Source organism: Hypanus sabinus, chromosome 9 (assembly GCF_030144855.1).
Source record: "Hypanus sabinus isolate sHypSab1 chromosome 9, sHypSab1.hap1, whole genome shotgun sequence".
Taxonomy (NCBI): Eukaryota; Metazoa; Chordata; class Chondrichthyes; order Myliobatiformes; family Dasyatidae; genus Hypanus; species Hypanus sabinus.
In genome coordinates, this window is record NC_082714.1 from 128,698,408 (window position 1) to 128,721,928 (window position 23,521).

Here is a 23,521-nt window from a genome sequence, read left to right on the forward strand (position 1 = left end):
CATTCTTCCTTGCAGAGAAGGCTTCTAGTTCTGTGAGATTCTTGGGCAGTCTTGCATGCACTGCGCTTTTGAGGTCTAACCACAGATTTTTGATGATGTTTAGGTCGGGGGACTGTGAGGGCCATCATGAAACCTTCAGCTTGCACCTCTTGAGGTAATCCATTGTGAATTTTGAGGTGTGTTTAGGATCATTATCCTGTTGTAGAAGCCATCCTCTTTTCATCTTCAGCATTTTTTTTTACAGACGGTATGACGTTTGCTTCCGGAATTTGCTGGTATTTAATTTAATTCATTTTTCCCTCTGCCATTGAAATGTTCACATGCCACTGGCTGCAACACAATCCCAAAACATGATCGATCCACTTTGTTCTTAACAGTTGGAGAGGTGTTCTTTTCATGAAATTCTGCACTCTTTTTTCTTCAAATATACTTTTGCTCATTGAGGCCAAAAAGTTCTATTTTAACTTCATCAGTCCACAGGACTTGTTTCCAGAATGCATCAAGCTTGTTTAGATGTTCCTTTGCAAACTTCTGACACAGAATTTTGTGGTGAGGACGGAGGAAAGGTTTTCTTCTGATGACTCTTTCATGAAGGTCACATTTGTGCAGGTGTCGCTGCATAGTAGAACAGTGCCCCATCACTCCAGAGTCTGCTAAATCTTCCTGTTCATCTTCTACTTACTTAACTATTCATAGTAACAGAAATCCTAACCGGGGTGTCCAAACTCTTGCATGCCACTTTATGTTCTGCCAGCTGTACTCCACTTTCAGTGAGTCAATTCCTAAATTACAGACACTCTCTCATCTTTCACTGCTCATTTTTATCTTTTATTGCTGCTGTTTCACATGTTTGTACTATTTCTTGTTTTATTTTAGTTGTTCCAGGAATATTACATAATCCTACACCTTGCACTTTATGTCAATTTGTCAGTCTTCAGACCATGTCTCTCGTGGACTTGTGCTAATATTATTTTGTGTCTGTATGTGCTGGATTGTAACTGTATGTGATGGGTGTGACGATACAGTGGCATGCATAAGTTTGGCAAATCAAAACCTCTGTTTGACTGCAAAAGACCTTCAGGAAGATTTAGCAGACTCTGGAGTGGTGGGGCACTGTTCTACTGTGCAGCGACACCTGCACAAATATGACCTTCATGAAAGAGTCATCAGAAGAAAACCTTTCCTGTGTCCTCACCACAAAATTCAGTGTCAGAAGTTTGGAAAGGAACATCTAAACAAGCCTGATGCATTCTGGAAACAAGTCCTGTGGACTGATGAAGTTAAAATTGAACTTTTTGGCCTCAATGAGCAAAAGTATGTTTGAAGAAAAAAGGGTGCAGAATTTCATGAAAGGAACACCTCTCCAATTGTTAAGAACAAGGGTGGATCGATCATGCTTTGGGATTGTGTTGCAGCCAGTCGCATGGGGAACATTTCAATGGCAGAGGGAAGAATGAATTAAATTAAATACCAGCAAATTCCGGAAGCAAACAACACACAGTCTGTAAAAAAAAATGCTGAAGATGAAAAGAGGATGGCTTCTACAACAGGATAATGATCCTAAACACACCTCAAAATCCACAATGGACTACCTCAAGAGGTGCAAGCTGAAGGTTTCATTATGGCCCTCACAGTCCCCCGACCTAAACATCATCAAAAATCTGTGGTTAGACCTCAAAAACGCAGTGCATGCAAGACTGCCCAAAAATCTCACAGATTCTTTCTGAATCTCACAGATTCCTTCTCTGCAAGGAAGAATGGGCAAAAATCCCCCAAACAAGAATTGAAAGACTCTTAGCTGGCTACAGAAAGTGTTTACAAGCTGTGATACTTGCCAAAAGGGGTGTTACTAAGTACTGAACATACAGGGTGCCCAAACCTTTGCTTTGGGCCCTTTTCCTTTTTCGTTATTTTGAATCTGTAAATGATGGAAATAAAAAATTAATTTTGCTTAAAATATTAAAGAAATGTGTCATTTTTAACTTTATATCTTTTGGAAATCAGGTAATCTTTTACTCCCTTAGCTGTTCACAGTAACAGAAATTTTGACCAGTGGTGCCCAAACTTTTGCACGCCACTGTATGTGTTCTTCTGCACCTTGGCACCGTTAGCTGTCTACATGTGTAGGATGAAAGAGGAGAACTCCAATACTGCTTGATAATTGTGATTCTATGTTAACTATATCAGGTTGGAGTGTTGTGAAATGCTACATAATAATGACAAACTAACACTCTTGAGATATTTTCTGGTTCTGATGCATTTCCTTACAAACAGATTTTTATCAGTTTGTTCGCCCACATCACAAGAAGATGTTTGATGAAGCCTGCTATAATTTGACTGGTGAAGGTTGTGGATTTAAACCACAGCATGCCATTCCACGAGAAGAGAGGCAGAAGAGAGAACACGAAACCGATGCAGGTATGTATTTTAAACCTTTATTAACTGGAATATGTTAATTTCTGATCAGTTCCTCTTAAGGAGAAAGCAATTTTGCACGAGCCTGCGAAAAAAGCTTCCTTCATATTTCCCCTCAAGATGCAGAACAGATGAAATTAAACACTCACTTGTCATTTTCTGTTGAGATAATAAATAGGAAGTATCTAAAGGTACTTTCCATCAACCAATCTCAACAATAATTTGTCTGGTTTTACTGTAACCATATGTGTACCTCCAGTTAAGATATTCTAATGGGAAATGTTGCAAATTATGAAATAACTAATGAGTGTTTGCTTTTCAGTAAATCAAAGGAAATTCAGGAATTAGACAAGGTTCCCCTTTTATCCTCTGTCTTCTATGTTACGTTGTATCCTTTGCTGAGCCCGTCTGGAAGGATGTGGGCAAAAGAGGGTAGCTGAGCCCAGACAGTGTTGCCACTCAGGACGAATCTTATAAATCTTTAAATGCAACTCAAGATAGTTCTGCAGATTGATTGGCATCTGAAACCGGTTTGTACTAAGTTAAGGGTCAGGCAAAAGTGAGGCCACATTCTTTGGTTATAGCTCCGAATTATCTAATCTCCCTATACTGTCAGTTCTGACTATCTGTAGGTTCTGGGAGTATGGTATAGGAGAGCTGGGATATACACCATAAGCTGAACATTGCCTGCAGTTAGGCTGAAATAGAAACTGGATTCTAACAACAGCTATCACTCCCACTTGGACAAAGAAGCTGTTCATCATATACAGGATACCAGGCCTTGCACCTCAGTATTCAAGTGCAGTTGCCCAAACCACTTTCTGTTTTATCCCAATATCAAAAATACACCGTATATATCTCCAAGGAAAGTGGTGGAAAATGTGTTTAACTTGTCTTTTATCCTAAAGACAACCTTTGTGTGTGGCTACATCAAGTTGTACATAGACCAGGCATGGGCAAACTACGGCCCGGGGGCCATATGCCTTTTTAATCCGCTTTAATAATAAAGCTTTAATAAGCTTTTTAATCCGGCCCGCAGAATTTGATGAAATTATATTAATAAACCTTGTTAACGTTTTTTTTCCCCACAATTCTGGCGTTTCCCCAATAGATGACGCACTCTATATACATTGACCTTTGTTGAGGTGCAGCGTATGACTCCACATTTGCGCTTTACTCTTTGTTCGGCTCAACCTATTTGTGTGAACAAGCGTTCAGCGTCATGAACATCAACAAAGCCAGCCACAGATCCAAGTTGACTGACCAACACCTCAGATCCATCCTGAGAATCGCCACAACAAAACTAAGTCCTGACTTTGATGCGCTGGCTAAAAAGGGAGACCAACAACACTGTTCCCACTGAAATTAAAAATAAGTTTCTTCGTTGTGTTATGTAAAAAATGCATTTGAAAATAGTTTTTTCAATAAGCCTTACATGTTACATGTCATTTCTGTTAAGTGATGGACATGAGTAGTGCGCAGGTGCACGTACGTTCTCAAAATAAAAAATGCGCTCCAGATCAAATAACGCACTCCGCATACTGGCGCGCTGTCACTGTTCTGTCCTTGTGCTGGTCGTTGTTGAGTTTTGGCACGGGACAATTGAATAAGAAGGAGCAGGACAAGTAGACCTGCATCTCCTACCGTTTTTGAAATAAAGACAGTCAGGAAGAGAGTGATGATGATAATATCTTGAAGGATAACAGAATTTTCAGTGCTTTAAAGTAATAACTGTTACTATTAAAAAAAGCTGTATTTTATTAATTTAATTTTCGGTTTTAAAAAGTCATTTCAATAAATAGCTAAATACCATGGGACTTCAAAGACAGATATTTTGTTGTAATGCATTTGTTCATTTTCAATTGAAATTAAAGCACATGTTTTCTACATATCCCATGATATTTTATTTTCTCTTATGAGGTGTATTACCAAAACACTCTGTCCATCTCCTCCTGGTCCGGCCCCCCTGTCAAATTTTAGAACCCTTTGTGGCCCACAAGTCAAAAAGTTTGCCCACCCCTGACATAGACCCTGGTACAATACCAAATGCAGTACTGTTATGTACTGGAATTCTGACTGTTTCCAATATTGTGAAGGATGATGTTGGCAATGTTGCCGTAGAACATTCCTTTCAGCAGCATTCTTCTATTCCTCCTGTCCCTGATGGAACATTTCATCCAGAAGAACCGCAAGTCATTGTCTACATAAAACATTCTCAAAACCTCAAATACGAGAAAATCTGCAGATGCTGGAAATCCAAAGCAACGTACACAAAATGCTGGATGAACTCAGTAGGCCAGGCAGCATCTGTGGAAGGGAGTAAAGAGTTGATGTTTTGTGCCAAAACACTTCATCCGGACTCAAAGCCTATTAGGAGGAGGTATTGTGAAGGAGATGATGGATCCTGGTGGATGGTTTACTGGGCAGTCTGTTAAAGTCATTAAGTCATTTGCCAGAACATCTCCTTGTCCAAACTTTCAAATTGGTGCCAAACCTTGCTTGACTGGGCCTGAGAGGGGCCCTACTTGTCAGATCTTTCATGTACAGCTGGAGTCCCAGTGCACATGCTTCCCGAGAAGTAGCTGAAGAGCAAGACTAATGCAATGCATGTTTTATATGAAGTTTTGTAAAATGGTGCTGTAGCTTTTATGGATTTTGTACTTGCTAATGGAAAATGTCACTGATTTTGAAATATGCTAAAGTGTGCTCCAAGGACATTGAATACAAGAACAGGGAGGGGATGGAAGAACTGTAAGTACTCGTTAGAGCACAATTGGAGTATGGATATAGTTCGAATTGAATTACAAGAATTGGTTGAGACTGGAAAAGATTAGATAGGAAGCATGATTACGAGGTGGAGATCATTTTCTTTAGGACTGCAGTGCACGAAGTCTCGATTATGTGAGTAGGAAGAGCTTTGTTCACTTAGCAGGAGTCAAAATCTAATGAAGGAATTCAAAGAAATATTTTGTCACCCAAAGAGTGATAGGATCACTAGCCACAAGCAAGGTAGAACTCTTCAATGCATTCATAATGTACCTAGAAGAAATTTTAACATGCGGAAACTTGTAAGGTGAAGAACTGCTGAGCTAGATAAGCATCAACTTTATAATTGTATGTATCATTTGTGAGCTCTTGAGCTCTAGGTTTCTATGATTCCATACAAACTGGCACCATTTTGCCATGGAGTTGGACAATCAATGTCAGGGCTGTGTAAAAAGAGCTACCTTTTAATGAGGATGATGATTAAGGTTTAAAAAGCAGTGCTTTGTGGCAGTTTTCTCTGAGTTAACGACAATCAACGTCAAGACTGCATAAAAAGAGCTATCTTTTAATCAGGAGGGCAATTGAGATTTTAAAGGCAGAGTTTCTCTGAGTTGCAAAGTGAATGAAAAGAGCTACTTTTCAGGCAAGTCTGCATTCAAGATTTAAAACGCAGAGCTTTGCGGCAGGTTCTGAGGCCAAGGACAAGAATGTCTCGGACCAGGTCCATGGCATTCTCAAGAGCAAGGGTGAGCATCCAGAAGTCCTGGTACATATTGGCATCAATGACATAAGTAGACAACATTCTGAAGAGAGATTTTAGGGAGCTAAGTAGAAAGTTGAGAAACAGGACCTTCAGGAAAGTAATTTCTGGATTTCTGCCTGTGCCAGTGAGGACAAGAAAAGGATAATTTGGCAGATGAATGCATGGCTGCAGAACTGATGCGGGGGGCAGGGGTTCAGATACATGGATTATTAAGATCTCTTCTGGGGAAGCTACGACCTGTACAAAATGGATGGGTTACACCTGAATTCAAGGGGGTCCAATATCCTTGTGGGCAGGTTGGCTAGAGTTGTTCGGGTGGGTTTAAACTCACTTGGCAGTGGGGTGGGAACCAGAGTGATAGTGCTGAAGATGAGGTACTTGGTTTACAAACAGAGGCAATGTGCAGTGAGACTCCTAGCAAGGAGAGGCTGATGATAGGGCAAAATTGTAGTCTACAGAATGAGTTGCAATTTAAAAGGCAGACAAAATAAAAAAGGGAAAATGTAGGACTAAAGGTGTTATATTTGAATGTGCGCAGTATATGGTATGAGGTAGATGAACTTTTAGTTACAGATTGGCATGTATGATGTAGGCACACTGAATAGTAGTTGAAAGAAGATTATAGCTGGGAGCTTAATGTCCAAGGATACACATTGTATCAAAAAGACAGGGAGGAAGGCAGAAGGAGTGGCATTGCTCTGCTGGTAAAAAATGAAATCAGTCATTAGATGTGACATTGGGTCGGAAGGTGTTGAATCATTGTGGATAGAGCTAAGGAACTGCAAGAGTGAAAACCTTGATGGGAGTTATATACAGGCCCCTAAACAGTAGTGAGGATGTGGTCTACAAATTACAATGGGAGATAGAAAATGCATACCAAAAGGGTAATGTTATAATAGTCATGGGTGATTTCAATATGCAGGTAGATTTGGAAAATTGGGTTGGTGCTGGATTCCAAGAAGGGGCATTTTCTGGAATGCACACAACATGGCTTTTTAGAGCAGCTTGTGGTTGAGCCCACAAGGGAATCAGGTATTCTGGATTGCATGTTATGCAAAGAACTGGAGTTGATTGGAGAGCTAAAGGTAGAAGAACCCTTAGGGGAAAGTGATCATAATATGAACAAATTCACCCTGAAATCTGGGAAGGAGAAACAAAATTCAGATTTATCAGTATTACAGTGGATTCAAGGGAAATACAGAGGCTTGTGAGAGGAGTTGGCCAGAATTGATTAGAAAATCACTCTGCCAGTGATGACAGCAGAGCAGCAATGGCTGGAATTTCTGGAAGCAATTCGGAAGGCATAGGATATATACATCTCACAGAGGAAGAAGTATTCTAAAGGCAAGATGACACAACTGTGGCTAACAAGAGAAGTCTAATCCAACATAGAAACCGAAGAGAGTCATATAATAGAACAAAAATTAGTATGGTTAGGGGACTGAGAAGCTTTTAAAAACCAACAGAAGACAACTAAAACAGTCACTAAGAAGGTAAAGATGGAATATGAAAACAAGCTAGACAATAATATTAAAGATAATACCAAAAGTTTCTTCAGATACATAAAGTTTAAGAATAGGCAAGAGTGGATATCGGACCACTGGAAAATGATACTGGAGAGTTAGTAATGAGGGACAAGGAAATGGCAGACAAGCTGAAAAATTGTTAGCATCAGTCTTTACTGTGGAAGGCACTAGTGGTATGGTGTTAGTTCCAGAAGTCAGTGGTCATGAAGTCTGAAGTTATTACTAGGCAGTAGATCTTGCAAAACTGGAGGTCTGAAGGTAGCTAAGTCACCTGGACCAGGTGGTGTACACCCCAGGGTTCTGAAGGAGATGGCTGAAGGGATTGTGGAGGCATTAGTAATGATCTTTCAAGAATTATTAGATTCTGGAATGGTTCTGGAAAACTGGAAAATTACAAATGTCACTCCAATCTTCAAGAGGGAGAGGCCAGAAATGGAAATTATAGGCCAGTTAGTCTGACCACAATGTTTGGGAAGATGTTGGAATGGATTATCAAGGATGTCATTTGGGATACATGGAGGTACGTGATTAAATAGGTCTTAGAATGGATTTCTCGAGGGAAAATCTTGCCTGATAAATCTGTTGGTATTATTTGAAGAAATAACAAGTGGGATAGACAGAGGAGAATTGGTTGATGTTGTGTACTTCAGTTTTCAGAAGGCCTTTGTGGCTGCCACATGTGAGGCTGCTTAACAAATTATGAGCCCATGGTATTACAGGGAAGATTCTATCATGGCTCAAGAAGTGGCTGATTGGCAGGAGCAAAGAGTAGGAATAAAGGAAGCTTTTTCTGGTTGGCTGCAGATAACTAGTGATGTTTCACGGGGGTCTGTGTTGGGACCGATTCTTTTTACGTTTTATGTCAATGATTTGAATGGTGAAATTGATGGCTTTGTTGCAAAGTTTGCAAATGATATGAAGATAGGCAGAGAGCAGGGGTAGTTTTAAGGAAGTAAAGTGGCTACAGAAGGACTTAGATTTGGAGAATGGGCAGATGGAATACAACGTTGGGAAGTTATGGTCATGCACTTCGGTAGAAAAAATGAAAGGGTTATCTATTTTCTAAATGGAGAGAAAATACAAAAAACTGAGGCGCAAAGGGACTTGTGAGTTCTTGTGCAGGATTCCATAAAGGTTAATTTGCAGGATAAGTGTGTGGTGAGGAAGACAAATGCAACGTTAGCATTCCTTTCAAGAGGACTAGAGCATAAAAGCAAGGATGTTACACTGGGAGTTTATAAAGCATTGGTGAGGCCTCATAGAGTATTATGAGCAGTTTTAGGCCTCTTATTTTAGAAAGAATGTGCTAAAACTGGACAAGGTTCATGAAAATGTTTGCAAGATTGAATGGCTTGTCATGAAGAGTGATGGCTCTGAGCCTGTATTCACTAGAATTCAGAAGAATGGGAGGGTCTCATTGATACCTATCAAATGATAAAGGGCCTTGACAGAGTGGATGTTGAGAGGCTGTTTCCTATGGTGAGAGAGTCAAAGACTAGCGAACATAGCCTCAGAATAGAGGGGCGTCCTTTTAGAACAGCAATGTGGAGGAATTTCTTTAGCCGGAGTCTGTGAATCCGTGGAATTGTCACAGGCGGCTATGGAGGCTTTATATTTAAGGCAGAGGTTGATAGATTCTTGATTGGTCAGAGCATGAAGGGATACAAGGAGAAGGCAGGAAATTGGGGCTGAGGGGGAAATGGACCTGCCATGATAAAATGGCTGAACCAACTAGATGGGCCAAACAGCCTAATTCTGCTCCTTTATCTTATGGTCTTGTGGTCTTCACCATGGTGTCCTAGAATCTGAGAGACAGAGTAAAATCCGAGAGCCCAAACTGAATGTGAAATTTAAATCCTGTTTAACTTTAAACAAATTGTTTTATTTATTGAGGTTTTAAGTAATATGTATTTTACTGCATGCTCCATTGTCAATCAGCTTATTGATTTAATAAGAAATTTGAAATAGCAAATTTATGCATCAAATCAATAAATCAAAGTTACAGTTTCTGGAAAGTCCTGGACTCTTGAAATCTGTGTGTATATTTCATCAGCACATAACAATGTGCCTGTTCAATTCAGAATACTTCAATATAGTTTACAAATGGAGGCACAAGAGACTGCAGATGCTAGAATATGGAGTAACACAGAAAGCTGGAGGAACTCAGCAGATCTAAAACATCAGTGGAGGAAAATGGACAGACATTATTTCAAATCGAGACTTTTCATCTGGATTGGATGTCGACTGTCCATTCCCCGCCACCTGCTGAGTTCCTCAAGCTTTTTTTGTTTGTTGCTTGCAATATAACCATATGAAGATTGCAGCAGAAGCTACTGCAAAAGGTTTATTTTCTAGCAATAAGTTTTAAAAGAAGCTAAAGAAATTTTATAACTGACAGCTGTGACTAATATTTATTCTTAAAAGTGGAACAATCTGGAATTCACAAGGTTAATTTTCCAGGAAATACAAATAATGTAGTTCCTCATATTGCATAACTCTTTTTCACAGAACAATAATTACTTTCACTTTAGTGTTTATTTTCTGATTATTCCCCTGCTTCTAAGCTGTCATGCACATGTAGAATATTTCTTATACGGTTAGATGGTTTCAGATTTGTTTCTTATTTTGCTTGGACCACTAATGATTCTGAAACTAAGCTTATTCTTCAGCCATTAAATAATCGTGATGAATCGAGCTGATTTGGATTGTCTCACCCTAAGAAGAAAAGGGCACCATCTGGAATTTGTTAAAATGAATATTGGCATAGCCTATAACAGGGTTCATCAAAACCATAAATTGTTTCCCAGAGTATGTGCTGTCTTCAAAAGCAGAGGTCAATGTGGGGAGCTAAATGTAAATCCTCACACCAAAAGTTTTGGTTCAATCAGGATCCTGATCTGAGTTCACAGAGAAATGAAGAGACAAAGCTAGTAGCTCCAAACTTTCATGGAAATAGTTAAAGAGTTAAATAGGCAAACTACAGTTTGACAGAATAACAAATTATGTGCACTCAGACCTGCTTAACACTGAGGATGCATTCCTTATAGTTGGAATGCTATATAAATCAACACTATGCAGGGTCATTATAACATTATGTAAATAGACGTGTGTGAATGAATTTTTGTCATTTTTTAAAATTTCAATAAAGGATTGAATAAACGCATTGTAACAAATCAGCACTATGCTGGGTAGTATTATGCAGGGTCTGGGTGTATTTAAATGAAATACTGAATAAATTAGAACACTACCAATACTAACAGAGTACTGTAAAACTGTGTATTAGTTCCCAATATTTATCAACAGAGGAATTCATCCAGTGTACACTGCCATATTCTTTTGACTGTAAATGAACAAAATCAGCACAGACACCAAGTGCAGATAATGGATTGCCTTCGTACAATGCTTTCACCGACTGTATCCTTCAGATCTTCATTAACACTGCAACATTCAAGAAGAGTGCCGATACCTTCAAATTCTTCGTAGTCCTTATCCTGTTGAAGTAATGAAATAGTTTCATTTTCACTCCTGGCTTTTCTGGCACCTCCAGTCTCAATCTTGAAGCCGCAGTCAGCATAAACAATTCTGAATTATCTTACTGCTTATTTTGATAACTATCAGTGACAGAAATCGCTAGTTTTTGAACAGAAATACACACAACTGATGCTATTTAAAAAGTGTGTGCTCTGAGCATAGTGTAGGATCTCACACAAGTGCACGCAAACACCGCTAGTATCTGTCTCCTGTCCTGATTAAGTAGTATAGTGTCCCAAGTAAATTAAGGGAATCCCAAGGTATTTGCTCAAACTTGACTTTGTTCTTTAAGAATTGTCCCAGATAACTGGCTGCCTAATAAACCAATGTCCCAATTAACCGGCCTTTACTGTATTTATTGTTTTTATTGCATTCTTTATGCTAACTGTGTTTTTTTTTTGCTGCATAAGATCCGGAATGGCAAGAATCAGTTTTGAATCATGATAAAAATAAGCTAGAAACATGCAGACTTTCACATCTTGGTTACTATTTACAAATAATTATTGGAATTCTACTATAGCCATAGAATTTTTAAAATTGGTTACTATCTAGGTTAAATTGAAGGCTGCAAATTTACTACCCTTATGTTTAAACAGAATAATTGTAGTTCATCATTTTATGAAAAATGCAGGTGGTGAAAATAAGTGGAAATTTGCGAGTGCAGATTCCGACATGAGTAAGTTCACATCAACAGCAAGTTCAACTCAACAGCTAAATGCTTGCACACACCTTAATAAAGGTGGACAGCATTTAAACTATGGACCTCTTACCAAAGGTATGTGAATTTTTAGGCTGTATTATGTAATATTATTATTTCTTTTGCTGATTAGTTTTCCTATTTTGTGTTCTCTCAATTTTATTTTTGTTTAGGAAACCTTGCTATTCAATAATCCTAACTGGAAAACTCCCAAGAGTATGATTTGGGAAATTTAAACATACATTGATCTCTGATTCACCTGTCATTTTTTAATAAGCTCTGCTATTGCAATATCTCAGTGTTTTACAGTTTAAAACTCCTGTAGGAAAGATTAGGAATTTAGGACTAAGAAATTTAAGTTTTATTATGAATGTCCTCTCTATTGCAACTAAAAATGAATGAGATTTTCAATTAATTATTTTATCTTGCTTAAAATATTGCATTAATATAGGCTTTTGTCTTTAAATATAGATGAAATATCTAATAATGAACTAACCAGTTTTGCGGGCACATCTAAAACATCAATTACAGCAGCAGAGCAGAAGAAGCAACAATTACTTGCTGCTTATATTAATGATGTTAAGAAAGCTTTAGGACCTTGTAAATACAGCAGATTCTCGACAATACTTCAGACGTATAAAAGGACTGATAACTATGAAAACATGGTGTCAGAAATAGCAGCGCTATTTACAGAAAAGTGTGAGGATTTTCATTTGCTAAGAAGTAAGTAACTACTGTTCCAATAATGTTGAATTGTATAGTAAGGTTGTATTTGTTTTGCAGTTAGTTCTCCAATGCTACATCTATCTCCATGTGTTTATATGGTTGACTACTTCCAAGACATTCACTAAGTTCTTCTGAAAATACCTAGATTCTCCAATGATTGTAAAACAATTTTACAGAACACAGGCAGCACAGCTAATAGTGGTTTTGTTGCTTGAATTGTGATTTGTAAAGTGGTTGATGGCTGACCTAAGCATTTTCTGTTGATATTTCAGATTTACAGATTGTTGTTTTAATGTTGATTACATGTGCTTCCTTAATTTAGATTCCATTTCAGCTTGATACTATTTATGCTTTGTCATGTACCAAATGAATTGACTCATTGCAACTGCAGTATGTTCTTCACCTCCATTTAATTGTCTTAAAATACTTCCGTATAAAATGAGTATGTTTGTAAGGACTCTAGTGTACAGGATCTGGAAGCTCACAATTGGGGCTGAGTAGTTTAAGTCTGTTAAAGTTCTGAAGAAAAGATTACTTGCTGATCACTGTTTACAACAGTTAAAACTGCTATCAGTTACATAAATACAGTACCTAATAAATTACTCTACCTTAGAAGCTCAAAGTTCTTTGCCATTGCATTTAAGAACTATCAATGAATTGTCATTCAATCATTGCTAATGTCATCACAGGAATGTAATTTATCTCAAATATCTGAACCATTGATCATGATGTATGATCTTTAAGGACAGGATTAAACCTGACTATAACAGAAGGAATTGCTAAATTTATAGAAACTGTTCAGGACTCATTATGAATAAGTGTTAATGCTACATCTACTTTGGATAAACAATGTCTTGCATTCATAACATTCTTTAGTTCAAAGTACATTTATTATTAAAATATGTAGATGTCAGCATATACTACCCTGAGATTCACTTTTGCAGATATTCATAGTAGAGTCAATAAAAAACTATACAGAAAGATGAACTACCAATGTGCAAAAGAAGACAAGCTGTGCAAATGCAATAAATAATAAATAGCTAGATAAATAAATAATATTGAGTACATGAGTTGTAGAGTCCATAGGTTGTGGAATCAATTCATTGTTGAGGTGAGTTATCCACGCTGGTTCAAGAGCATGATGGTTGAAGGGTAATAACTGTTCCTGAGCCTGGTGGTATGGGACCTAAGGTTCTTGTACCTTCTTCCTGATGGCAGCAGTGAGAAGAGAGGATGGCCTGGATGGTGGGGCTCCATGATGATAGATACTGTTTTCTTGTGGCAGTACTCCTTGCAGTTGTGAGAGATTTTCCTACGATGGACTGGGCTGTACCCGCTTTTTTTTTGTGGGCTTTTCCATTCATGGCCAGTGATTTTTCCATACCAAGCCATGATGCAATTAGTCAGGATACTGTCCATCAAACATCTATAGAAGTTTGTCAGAGTCTTAGATGACATGCTGCATCTGTGCAAACTTCAAAGTAAGTAGAAGTGCTACTGTGCCTTTTTTGTAATGGCACTTATCCTAATGCCCTTCCCTTGACAACATTGGTGGTGTGGAGAGGGGAGACTTGCAGCTTGGGCAACTGCTGGTCTTCCATAAAAAAAAACCTTGCCCAGGCTTGCACCCTGGAAACTTTCCAAGGTGCAAATCCATGGTCTATCGAGACTAATGGAGGCCTACAATGGCCTACAAAGGCCTTATGTGCTGGTCCTAAGATACATCCTCTAAAATAATAATGCCAAGGAATTTAGAGTTTCTGATCCTCTCCAACTCTAATCCCCACTGAGGACTGGCTCATGGATCTCTGCTTTCCCCTCTCTAGTCAATAATCAGATGTTTGGTTTCCTGATGTTGATTGCGAGGTTATTGATGTGGCGCTATTCAGCCATCTTTTCAATCTCCCTCCAATATGCCAATTTGTCACTAACTTTGATTTGGCTAGCAACAGTGGTATTTTCAGCAAACTTGAATATAGCATCAGAGCTGGACTTAACCTCGCAGTCATAAATTTGTTTTCCCATTTTCTAGCTCTTGATCCTTTTCTATTTTGTGTTTTGCCTGTCAAATCCATCACTTGCAGGAAAAGGCATTGAAATGGTGGCAAAGAAGGGAGAGCTGCATTGAGTTTAAAAGTATTTATACATATCTGTTGATCATGTGGCCCAGAAGTTGCAATTAGCTTAAAAGAATGCAAAAAAGCCTAGCATACCATTTGATGTAATCATGGCTAGAAATCAAGGAGAAGCTATTGGAAAATTTTACAGTAGGAACAAAAATCGACACACAAGTAAAAGTGAGCATTTTATAGAAATCTCAGTTGATCCGATATTCTCAGCTCGCCTATGGGAGAATTATTTGGTAGCGTTGGACACATTTTGATATCAGTTTCAAAGTAGTTTTCAACAAAAATAAAGTACTGAATTGCTTAAACAGTGGCAATATTTACTAATTATATCGTTACAGGATTTTATATGTTTGTTAGAACACATCACAAAACACAGTTTAACCAGATGTGCAAAGAACTAACAGGAGCAGACTGTAATCAGTTCTTCGAGAAGGAGCATCAGCTTGATAAACAAGGGGAAATTCTGAACAAGGATCAACAGAAGCTCCCTAAGCATACACTTATGACAGAAAAGGAAATTGCCAGCAATAGAGAAAATGGTAGGTAGCCATTTACTGTCTTTCACAAGTAATATTTGTACAATATTTCCATGGTAAGGCCATTGCCTGTGCTACCAGGGAGAGCTTAAACTAGAATGCAGTGGGGCAGGTTACAAAGAAGCAGCAAGGCCAGTGGGGGGCTGGAATCTGATGCAGAATTCAATGTCAGTAAGTTGAGTTTACAAGAAAGGCAGCATGACAGAAAACAAGGAAAGGTTTTTGGATTAAATTGCATTTATTTCAATGTAAAAGGCCTGACAGAAAAGGCAAATGAACTCAGGTCATAGATAACTCACGGAACTGGGATGTAGTCATTAGAGAAACGTGGCTAGAGGATGGGCAGAACTAGCAGCTAAATGTTCCAGGTTACAGGTGCCATAGGTATGATGGGGTAGAGGAGGAGGGAGTTGCATTCCTCATTAAGGAGAACATCACACAGTAATCCAAGATGAAATTACTGAAGGGTCATCCAAAGAATCTTCATGATTGGAGATAAGGAATAAGAAGGTGATGATAACATTGTTGGGAATGTACTATAGGATTCCTAATAGCAGGAATTAAGGGAATAAATATGCAGCGAGATTGTAAAAATTTGCAAGAATAATAACATAGTTATAGTAGGGGATTTTAAATTTTCCTAATATAAAATGGAACAGAATCAGGTTTATTATCACTGACCTACAGTATAGTATATAGAATCTGGTTTTTTAGTAGCAGTACAGTACAAAGTCATATTATTATAAATGACAAAATAAATAATGTAAAAAAGTAGTAATGAGATTGTGTTTATGGATTGATATAATGAGTGATAAGGACCTAAATAGATGGAATTTGTTAAGAGTGTTCAGGGAAAGTTCTCTCAGGCAATATATAGAAAGCCCTACAGGGAGGGGCAAAACCCTGACCTACTCTTGAGTAATGTGTGTGTGTGGGGGGGGGGGGGGGACTGGTGACAGTGGAAGAAAACTTTGAGAAATAGTTCATAATTCTATTAATTTTAAAATAGCTATGGAACTGGCCCTTCAGTTTAAGTTCTAAATTGGAGCAAGGCAAATTTTGACAATGTTAGACTGGAACTTGCAAATGTTGATTGGAGTAAGTTGAGGGCAAGTGAACCACAGGGAAGTGGAGGGCTTTAAGGCTTTAAAAAGTGTAATGACAAGAGTTTAAGTTTGCCATATTTTTGTTAAAGTAAAAATCAAGTCTGGCAAAAGTAGGAGACCCTGGATGGAAAGGGTCATCCTGTAGTAAGGTAGAAAAGGAGGCATGGGCAGGTTCAGGCAGCTGGGGCCAAGTGAATCATTATAGGAGAATGCAGGAGTATACTTCAGAAAGAAATTGGGCAAAAAGGTGACATGAGGTAGCTTTGCAGATAAGATTGTGGAGAATTCAAAGAGATTTATAAGAATATTAAGGGAAAAAGATATTTTAACACTAAAACAAAAATCATTATAAATTACAAAATAAATAGTGCAGAAGAGAAATAATAAGGTCATGCTTATGGACTGCCAGAGTGTTAATTGCTTAAATGGACCTCACAGACCAAGTGGACAATTTGTCTGGAGCTGCAGGAGTTGAGCGATGTCTTGAATATTTCTCCCTTTTTTTTCCTGTGAAGAAAAACCTGGACTTTGGAGCTGGAGATGAGTCTTGTGGTAGTCCACATTATAACAGAGTAAATGCTGGATGTCTTAATACTTAGGAAGATAGATAAATCTCTAGGGATGATCAAGAACACAGGAAGGTAGAGAAGATTGGTGTAGACAGTCAAGATTGTTATCAGAATATACAGATGGATTTTGATCAGTGGGTAAGTGAGCTGAGGAATGGCAAATGGATCTTATTTTTGGATAAGAGCATTTGCATTTTAAGAAGACAAATCAGGTAGGATTTCACAGTGAATAGTAGGACCTTGGAGAGTGTTGGAGAATATAGGGACTTGGGAGTACAAGTACATTACTCTCTGAAAGTGGTATCATAGAAGGTGGTGAAGAAAGATTTTAGCATGCTGGATTTTGTCAGTCAGGACATTGAGTACAAGTAGTCCCTGAGTTACGAACGCCGTCCGCCATTTTGAGTCGGATCGCAACGCCGTCCGCCATTTTAAGTCGTTGCCGTTGACACTGTGTTGAGTGTGTAACTTTGTATTTGGCTTAAATTTTTCTTAGCAAGATTCGCCCTGACCCCCGCCCCCCCTCCCCCATTCCATTCCAGTCGGCTGGTGGCTCAGTGATATCACCGCCAGGCTGGAGAATGGAGGTTCCTGAGTTCGATCCAGTGCTGGGTTGATGTCGAGCTCGCAACTCGACCTCGTAAAAGAAAACACTGCCACCTCCAGTTTAAATTCCCACACAGAATATTGTAGAGGATCAAATACCCAAACCCAGCACCGCCCCCACTTGTCCCATTTAACCTGTCTTAGTGCAGTAAGCCTTTAGGACCCAGGGAATTCAGTGCGGTGGTCTTTAGGAGCAAGCGGACCTCAGGAGTCGGCACAACTCAGGACCCACTGCCCGCAGTGTTTTTGTTCCATTGACGGGAAGCGATTGCGATTGAAAATAAAGTGGAAAAAATAAAGCTTTTGGAAAGAGGTGAAACACCATCGGTCGTTGGAAAAGCGTTAGATCAACGATTGGAACAATTTTAATGGATAAAGTGAGAATAATGGAGCAACTGAAAGGTCCTGCCCCGATGAAAGCTACAAATATTACTGAGCAACACAGTGGTTTAATTATTGGAATACATACATTTCTTAAGTGTTTTAAATGCATAGAAAGGTAAAGTATATACTATATACTAAGACAAACGTTTGACTAACTGACACTGAATAATGCCAGATGTACTCGTTTCAACTTACGTACAAATCCAACTTAAGGATGGACTCGGGAACAGAACTCATTCGTAACCCGCAGACTGCCGGTATGGAAGTTGTAATATGATGAAGTATGTAATATGATGTTACAGTTGTACAGATTATTGGTGAGGCTGCATTTGGAATAATATTCTGTTTAGTTATGGTCACAATGCTATAGGAAACATGTTGTTAAAGTGGAAATAATGCAGAGGTGATTTACGATAATGTTGCTTGGCCTTGAACTGAGTTATGGAAAGGTTTTAAGGAGGTTGGGACTTCATTCATTGGAGTGTAGGAGAATGAGGGGTGAGCTTACAGAAGTGTACAAAATAATAAAGGACATAGGGTAAACATGAGGAAATCTGCAGATGCTGGAAATTCAAACAACACACAAAGTGCTGGTGGAACACAGCAGGCCAGGCAGCATCTATAGAAAGAAGCACTGTTGACGTTTCGGGCCGAGACCCTTCGTCAGGACTAACTGAAAAGAGAGATACTAAGAGATTTGGAAGTAGTGGGGGGAGGGGGAAATGTGAAATGATAGGAGAAGACCGGAGGGGGTGGGATGAAGCTAAGAGCTGGAAAGGTGATTGGCGAAAGTGATACAGAGCTGGAGAAGGGAAAGGATCATGGGACAGGAGGCCTTGGGAGAAAGAAAGATGGAGCGGGGGAGCACCAGAGGGAGATCGAGAACAGGCAGGGTGATGAGCAGAGAGAGAGAAAAAAAACAACTAAGTATGTCAGGGATGGGGTAAGAAGGGGAGGAGGGGCATTAACAGAAGTTAGAGAAGTCAATGTTCATGTCATCAGGTTGGAGGCTACCCAGCCGGTATATAAGGTGTTCCTCCAACCTGAGTGTGGATTCACCTTGACAGTAGAGGAGGCCATGGATAGACATATCAGAATGGGAATGGGATGTGGAATTAAAATGTGTGGCCACTGGGAGATCCTGCTTTCTCTGGCGGATTGAGCGTAGGTGTTCAGCAAAACGGTCTCCCAGTCTGTGTCGGGTCTCACCAATATATAAAAGGCCACACCAGGAGCACCGGACGCAGTATACCACACCAGCCGACTCACAGGTGAAGTGTCGCCTCACCTGGAAGGATTGTCTGGGGCCCTGAATAGTGGTGAGGGAGGAAGTGTAAGGACAGGTGTAGCCCTTGTTCTGCTTACAAGGATAAGTGCCAGGAGGGAGATCGGTGGGAAGGGATGGGGGGGATGAGGGAGCGATCCCTGCGGAAAGCAGAAAGAGGAGGGAGGGGAAAGTTGTACTAGGTAGTGGGATCCCGTTGGAGGTGGCAGAAGTTACGGAGAATTATACATTGGAGGCTAGTGGGGCGGTAGGTGAGGATAAGGGAAACCCTATCCCGAGTGGGGTGGCGGGCGGATGGGGTGAGGGCAGATGTATGGGAAATGGGAGAGATGAGTTTGAGGGCAGAGTTGATGGTGGAAGAAGGGAAGCCCCTTTGTTTAAAAAAGGAAGACATCTCCTTCGTCCTGGAATGAAAAGTCTCATCCTGAGAGCAGATGCGGCAGAGATTGAGGAATTGTGAGAAGGGGATAGCATTTTTGCAAGAGACAGGGTGAGAAGAGGAATAGTCCAGGTAGCTGTGAGAGTCTGTACGCTTATAGCAGATATCAGTAGATAAGCCGTCTCCAGAGATGGAGACAGAAAAATCAAGAAAGGGGAGGAAGGTGTTGGAAATGGACCAGGTAAATTTGAGGGCAGGGTGAAAGTTGGAGGCAAAGTTAATGAAGTCAACGAGCTCAGCATGTGCAAATACGAAATCTGCAGATGCTGGAAGTTCAACAACACACAAAATGCTGGTGGAACACAGCAGGCCAGGCAGCATCTATAAGGAGAAGCACTGTCAACGTTTCGGGCCGAGACCCTTCGTCAGAGCTCAGCATGCGTGCAGGAGGCAGTGCTATAGGGTGATGTGCACGATTTAATAGGAATCTGAAGGGCAGCCTTTTCATCCAGAGTATAAAAACACAAAAATACAACTGCAGATGCTGTGGATCAAAGAATATGTACACAACGCTGTAAGAACTCAGCAGGCCAGGCAGCATCCGTGAGAAAAGAGTAGCCAACGTTTCAGGCCGAGACCCTTCATCATCCAGAGTATGATCTATGAATGGAATGAGCTGCCAGATGAAGTATTTGAGGCAGATATAGTAACAACATTTAAAAGTAAGCCAGACAGATAGGAGAGGTTTAGAGGGATATGGGCCAAATAGTACTAATGTAGATAGGAATCTTGGTAGGCATAGACTAATTGCGCTAAAGGGCCTGCGCTGTATTTTTCTATGAAAGCATTATCAATCGATATTTATTATATTACAGAGCAACAGGTCATTTTTTTCTCATCATGAACATTGTACCACCATCAAAAGGCATAATCTGACCATATTTGAATATTGGTTGAACAGAATTATACTTGTAGATTCTGCATAGTTATTACATTGAAAAGAACCAGTGGACAAGCACAATAACTGGGATGGCTTAGAACCAAATGGCTTCTCAGCTATGGGGAGAGGAAATGTACTTTTAAGAGAACAGTCGAAAATTAAATCCTGTATGAGGCTTTAGCCATGCTGAATTGTAACTGATAATCTTCAAAAAAAATTTTCACTTAAAACTGAATGGTACATTCACAGCAGCATTATTCAGTAGAACAATAAATTCAGGTACAGTTTGTGGGTAATCAAGATAAAGATCACTGTCACAAGTTTTTGTGTGTAGTGATACCTTTTTCTGCTTAAATAATTAATGTAATTTACAATTATATTTTGATAGGTGAAGGATCTGTTTCAACACAATGTAAGATTTCGGCATTCTTTCCAAAGAGTGAGAAATTAAAAGCATCAAATGCTTCAGGGACTTCAAACACTTGGCATTGTGTTTCTGACAGTTCAGTAAAAAGCTGTCCCTCTGAAGCTCAGGAAATAACAACAAAAACTATACGGCCTCCAACATCAACTGAAACACTGTTGCCTTTCTCCTCTGATGTGAATTTGAAGTTTGGTAAGTTAAATGAATTAAATTATGCTAGAACTGAGCTCAAGTTTACAGTATTTCTGACATTTAACAAACATACCCTTTTAACTTGCTAAAATAGTTTCCATATCCAAAGTTAATTTTTAAAATCTACCACTTTCAGGTATTTGCCCTTTGCCATGCTTCTACTGGACAAAGTGTTCAGTGATAATACTCTTGCTTCTGTCTTTAGAAAGGAACACTGACTCAAAAATACAGTGGCACAATCTGAAAAGAAGCAAGAGTTTTTCCAGTGACCAAGACAAAATTTATCTCTTAATCAAAGTCTAAATCTGTTGAGCTGACCATTTGTTTCAGTGAGTTAGTTGCTGTGTATCCTCGATTATAATATAGACTGTTTTTTTTAATTGATTGAAGACCACTTAATGTTGTCCTGATGTTGTTCAAGGCATTCTGTAAAGCAGATCTTTTTGGATAAGCTAGCTTGCTTACGTGTTATTCATTCATCTCGGTGAAAATCAATGTCATGGTTTATTTTGAAAAGGTAAGTAAATATCCAGAGAATAAGCAATAGAATGTAGAAGATTAATGGAAGCTGTGTTAAGCGTAATAGGCTTTTTAGTGTATATTCCATTGCAAGTCATCTTTGTACTGCATAATAATTACTGTATAACTTTTAGGTTTCTTTTAGTAAATTGGAGGAAATATTTTGGCTTTCTTTTGTGGTTATTTGCCATTAACAAAGGCTTCTCTGCATGTTTACACAGTTCTAGAGTTTTTGCCTATACTAACTTACCTGGAAATTCTTCATAGGTCAGTCTGAGTACTTCCTAATATGGATTGAAGGAAGAAGTGACAGGGAAGAGCTTGAAGCCTTTCTTTGCATTTATGGTGTCATTCACTTCCTCAGGACATTCCAAAACTGCTTAATCTCTTTAGCCTACAGACATCGTCTTGATTTAATTAAACCTGATGATAAAAATAATCACTGAGTCAGAAATGACATCACAAATTATGGTTTTAATACAAAGTCTGTTTGATGAGCAGTCATTATAAGCCAGTAAACAGATGTGTTAGAAAAATTAGATGGATTTTATATTACTTTGAAATGTGATGTAATCCATTTAAAATATCTGAATTGCATGTTTGGTGATTTAGATATTGAAATGCTTTAGGTATTTAAAGCAATCTCTGTTGCATTTTTTCATTGTAAACTCCAGTTTCAACATTCTCAGACTGAACTGATTTGGAATAAAACAAAATTGCCACAAAGTTTACATTTTAAAAGTTCTTTTAAAAATCAGATTAAGATTAACTTTTAATTTTCTACCAAATTTAAATTTTTGATGTTGTTTTATTGAGTATAATTTGCTTTTTAGAGCTAGATTGTTGATACCTGTACACTTCAGGCTCGTGTGTGAGGCTAACATATTAGTTTGGAAAATATTCCCTAACTTGATCTCAGACTTTTAACCACAAAGGAATATCATCACCTGCTCACATATTATTATTGTCTCAGTAGTTAAGTTACAAAAAAGATACAGTTGTAGAGTTGTTTGTAATGTAGTAACTGCCATTGTATGAAAATTTGTGTGAAAACAGTTTCCAGCTAGGTAAATACAGCAACAGAGTCTGCTTAAAATTTTTCCTTAACATTCTCCTTCTGTGCTGTTTCCTGATTCATTTTCTGCATTGTACTGAAAGGTACTGTATGACATAAAGAATGTGCACAATAATGTTTAATTTATTTGAATCATTTTTTAATATTGAAAACTTTGCAACATATTCTGCTAGGTTTCCACTGCACACATTGTAGAATTGATGCAGCAGTGCCATTTAGTTGTCAGTACTGTGACTTCACCTCCTGCATGTCCTGCTGGAAGCAGTTATTGAAGGTTAGACTGATCTTTAAACTTGTGATGGGGAAAAAGATTCTAACTGTTTTGGAAGGTTGATCGATTATAATCATGATCAGATCAAGTCTGAGAAAATTAACTGAAAAGACAGTCTCCTGTTGCATGTATATTTAGGAGCAGATAGATGGTTAACTAGGTTTTTTTCACTATTAATTAAAATGTAATTGTTTATTTAGTTTGGCTTGGGTTGCAATGCTTAAATGTAAATGCTTAACTTATGTAAATGTGCACATTCATTTTTAAATTGGATTGAAGTTTATTTGTTTTTCCTTTGCTACTTTCTCCTTTTGATGGCTCATTATAAGTTGGACTTGCGCCAAGTGTATGTTTGTTTTTCTGCTACTTGGGAATTATAAAGTGCATCCATAACTGTCTATTGAGTTCGCTTCCTCTGATGCATGTTCAGTGGTTACTTTATTAGATACAGGAATGGTCTTCTGTTGCTATAGCCTGTCCACTTGATTGCTCAACGTGTTGTGTTCAGAGATACTCTTCTGCACACCACTGTAGTTGGGGCGCATCTATGGAAAATAGTGCCTATGGCAAGCACTGAAATTGTGCCCCTGTCCAAACATCTGACACCCATCTTTTAGATAACTTTACCTTAATATCAGCTCAAAAATACAAGTCAACCTCGTTAATCTTTTAATTAACAAAT

The 23,521-nt window shown here is 38.7% G+C and overlaps 1 protein-coding gene across 7 annotated transcripts in view; it reads left to right on the forward strand.

The window, feature by feature from the left end:
- rtel1 (regulator of telomere elongation helicase 1) overlaps positions 1-23,521 on the forward strand; it is a 194,472-nt gene that overhangs the window by 134,009 nt on the left and 36,942 nt on the right. For 3 of the 7 annotated variants that reach the window (XR_009514082.1, XM_059980540.1, XM_059980544.1), the window contains 6 exons: positions 2,275-2,418; positions 11,633-11,776; positions 12,170-12,421; positions 14,892-15,092; positions 20,747-20,974; positions 22,742-22,842. Coding sequence is in view for 6 of the 7 variants with exons in the window: in XM_059980540.1 (XP_059836523.1) it covers positions 2,275-2,418; positions 11,633-11,776; positions 12,170-12,421; positions 14,892-15,092; positions 20,747-20,974; positions 22,742-22,842 (1,070 nt within the window). In the remaining variant the exon portion in view is untranslated. Of the gene's footprint in view, positions 1-2,274; positions 2,419-11,632; positions 11,777-12,169; positions 12,422-14,891; positions 15,093-17,929; positions 18,437-20,746; positions 20,975-22,741; positions 22,843-23,521 lie in introns of those variants that run through there. The other 4 variants (XM_059980542.1, XM_059980543.1, XM_059980541.1 and 1 more) reach the window with 2 other exon arrangements.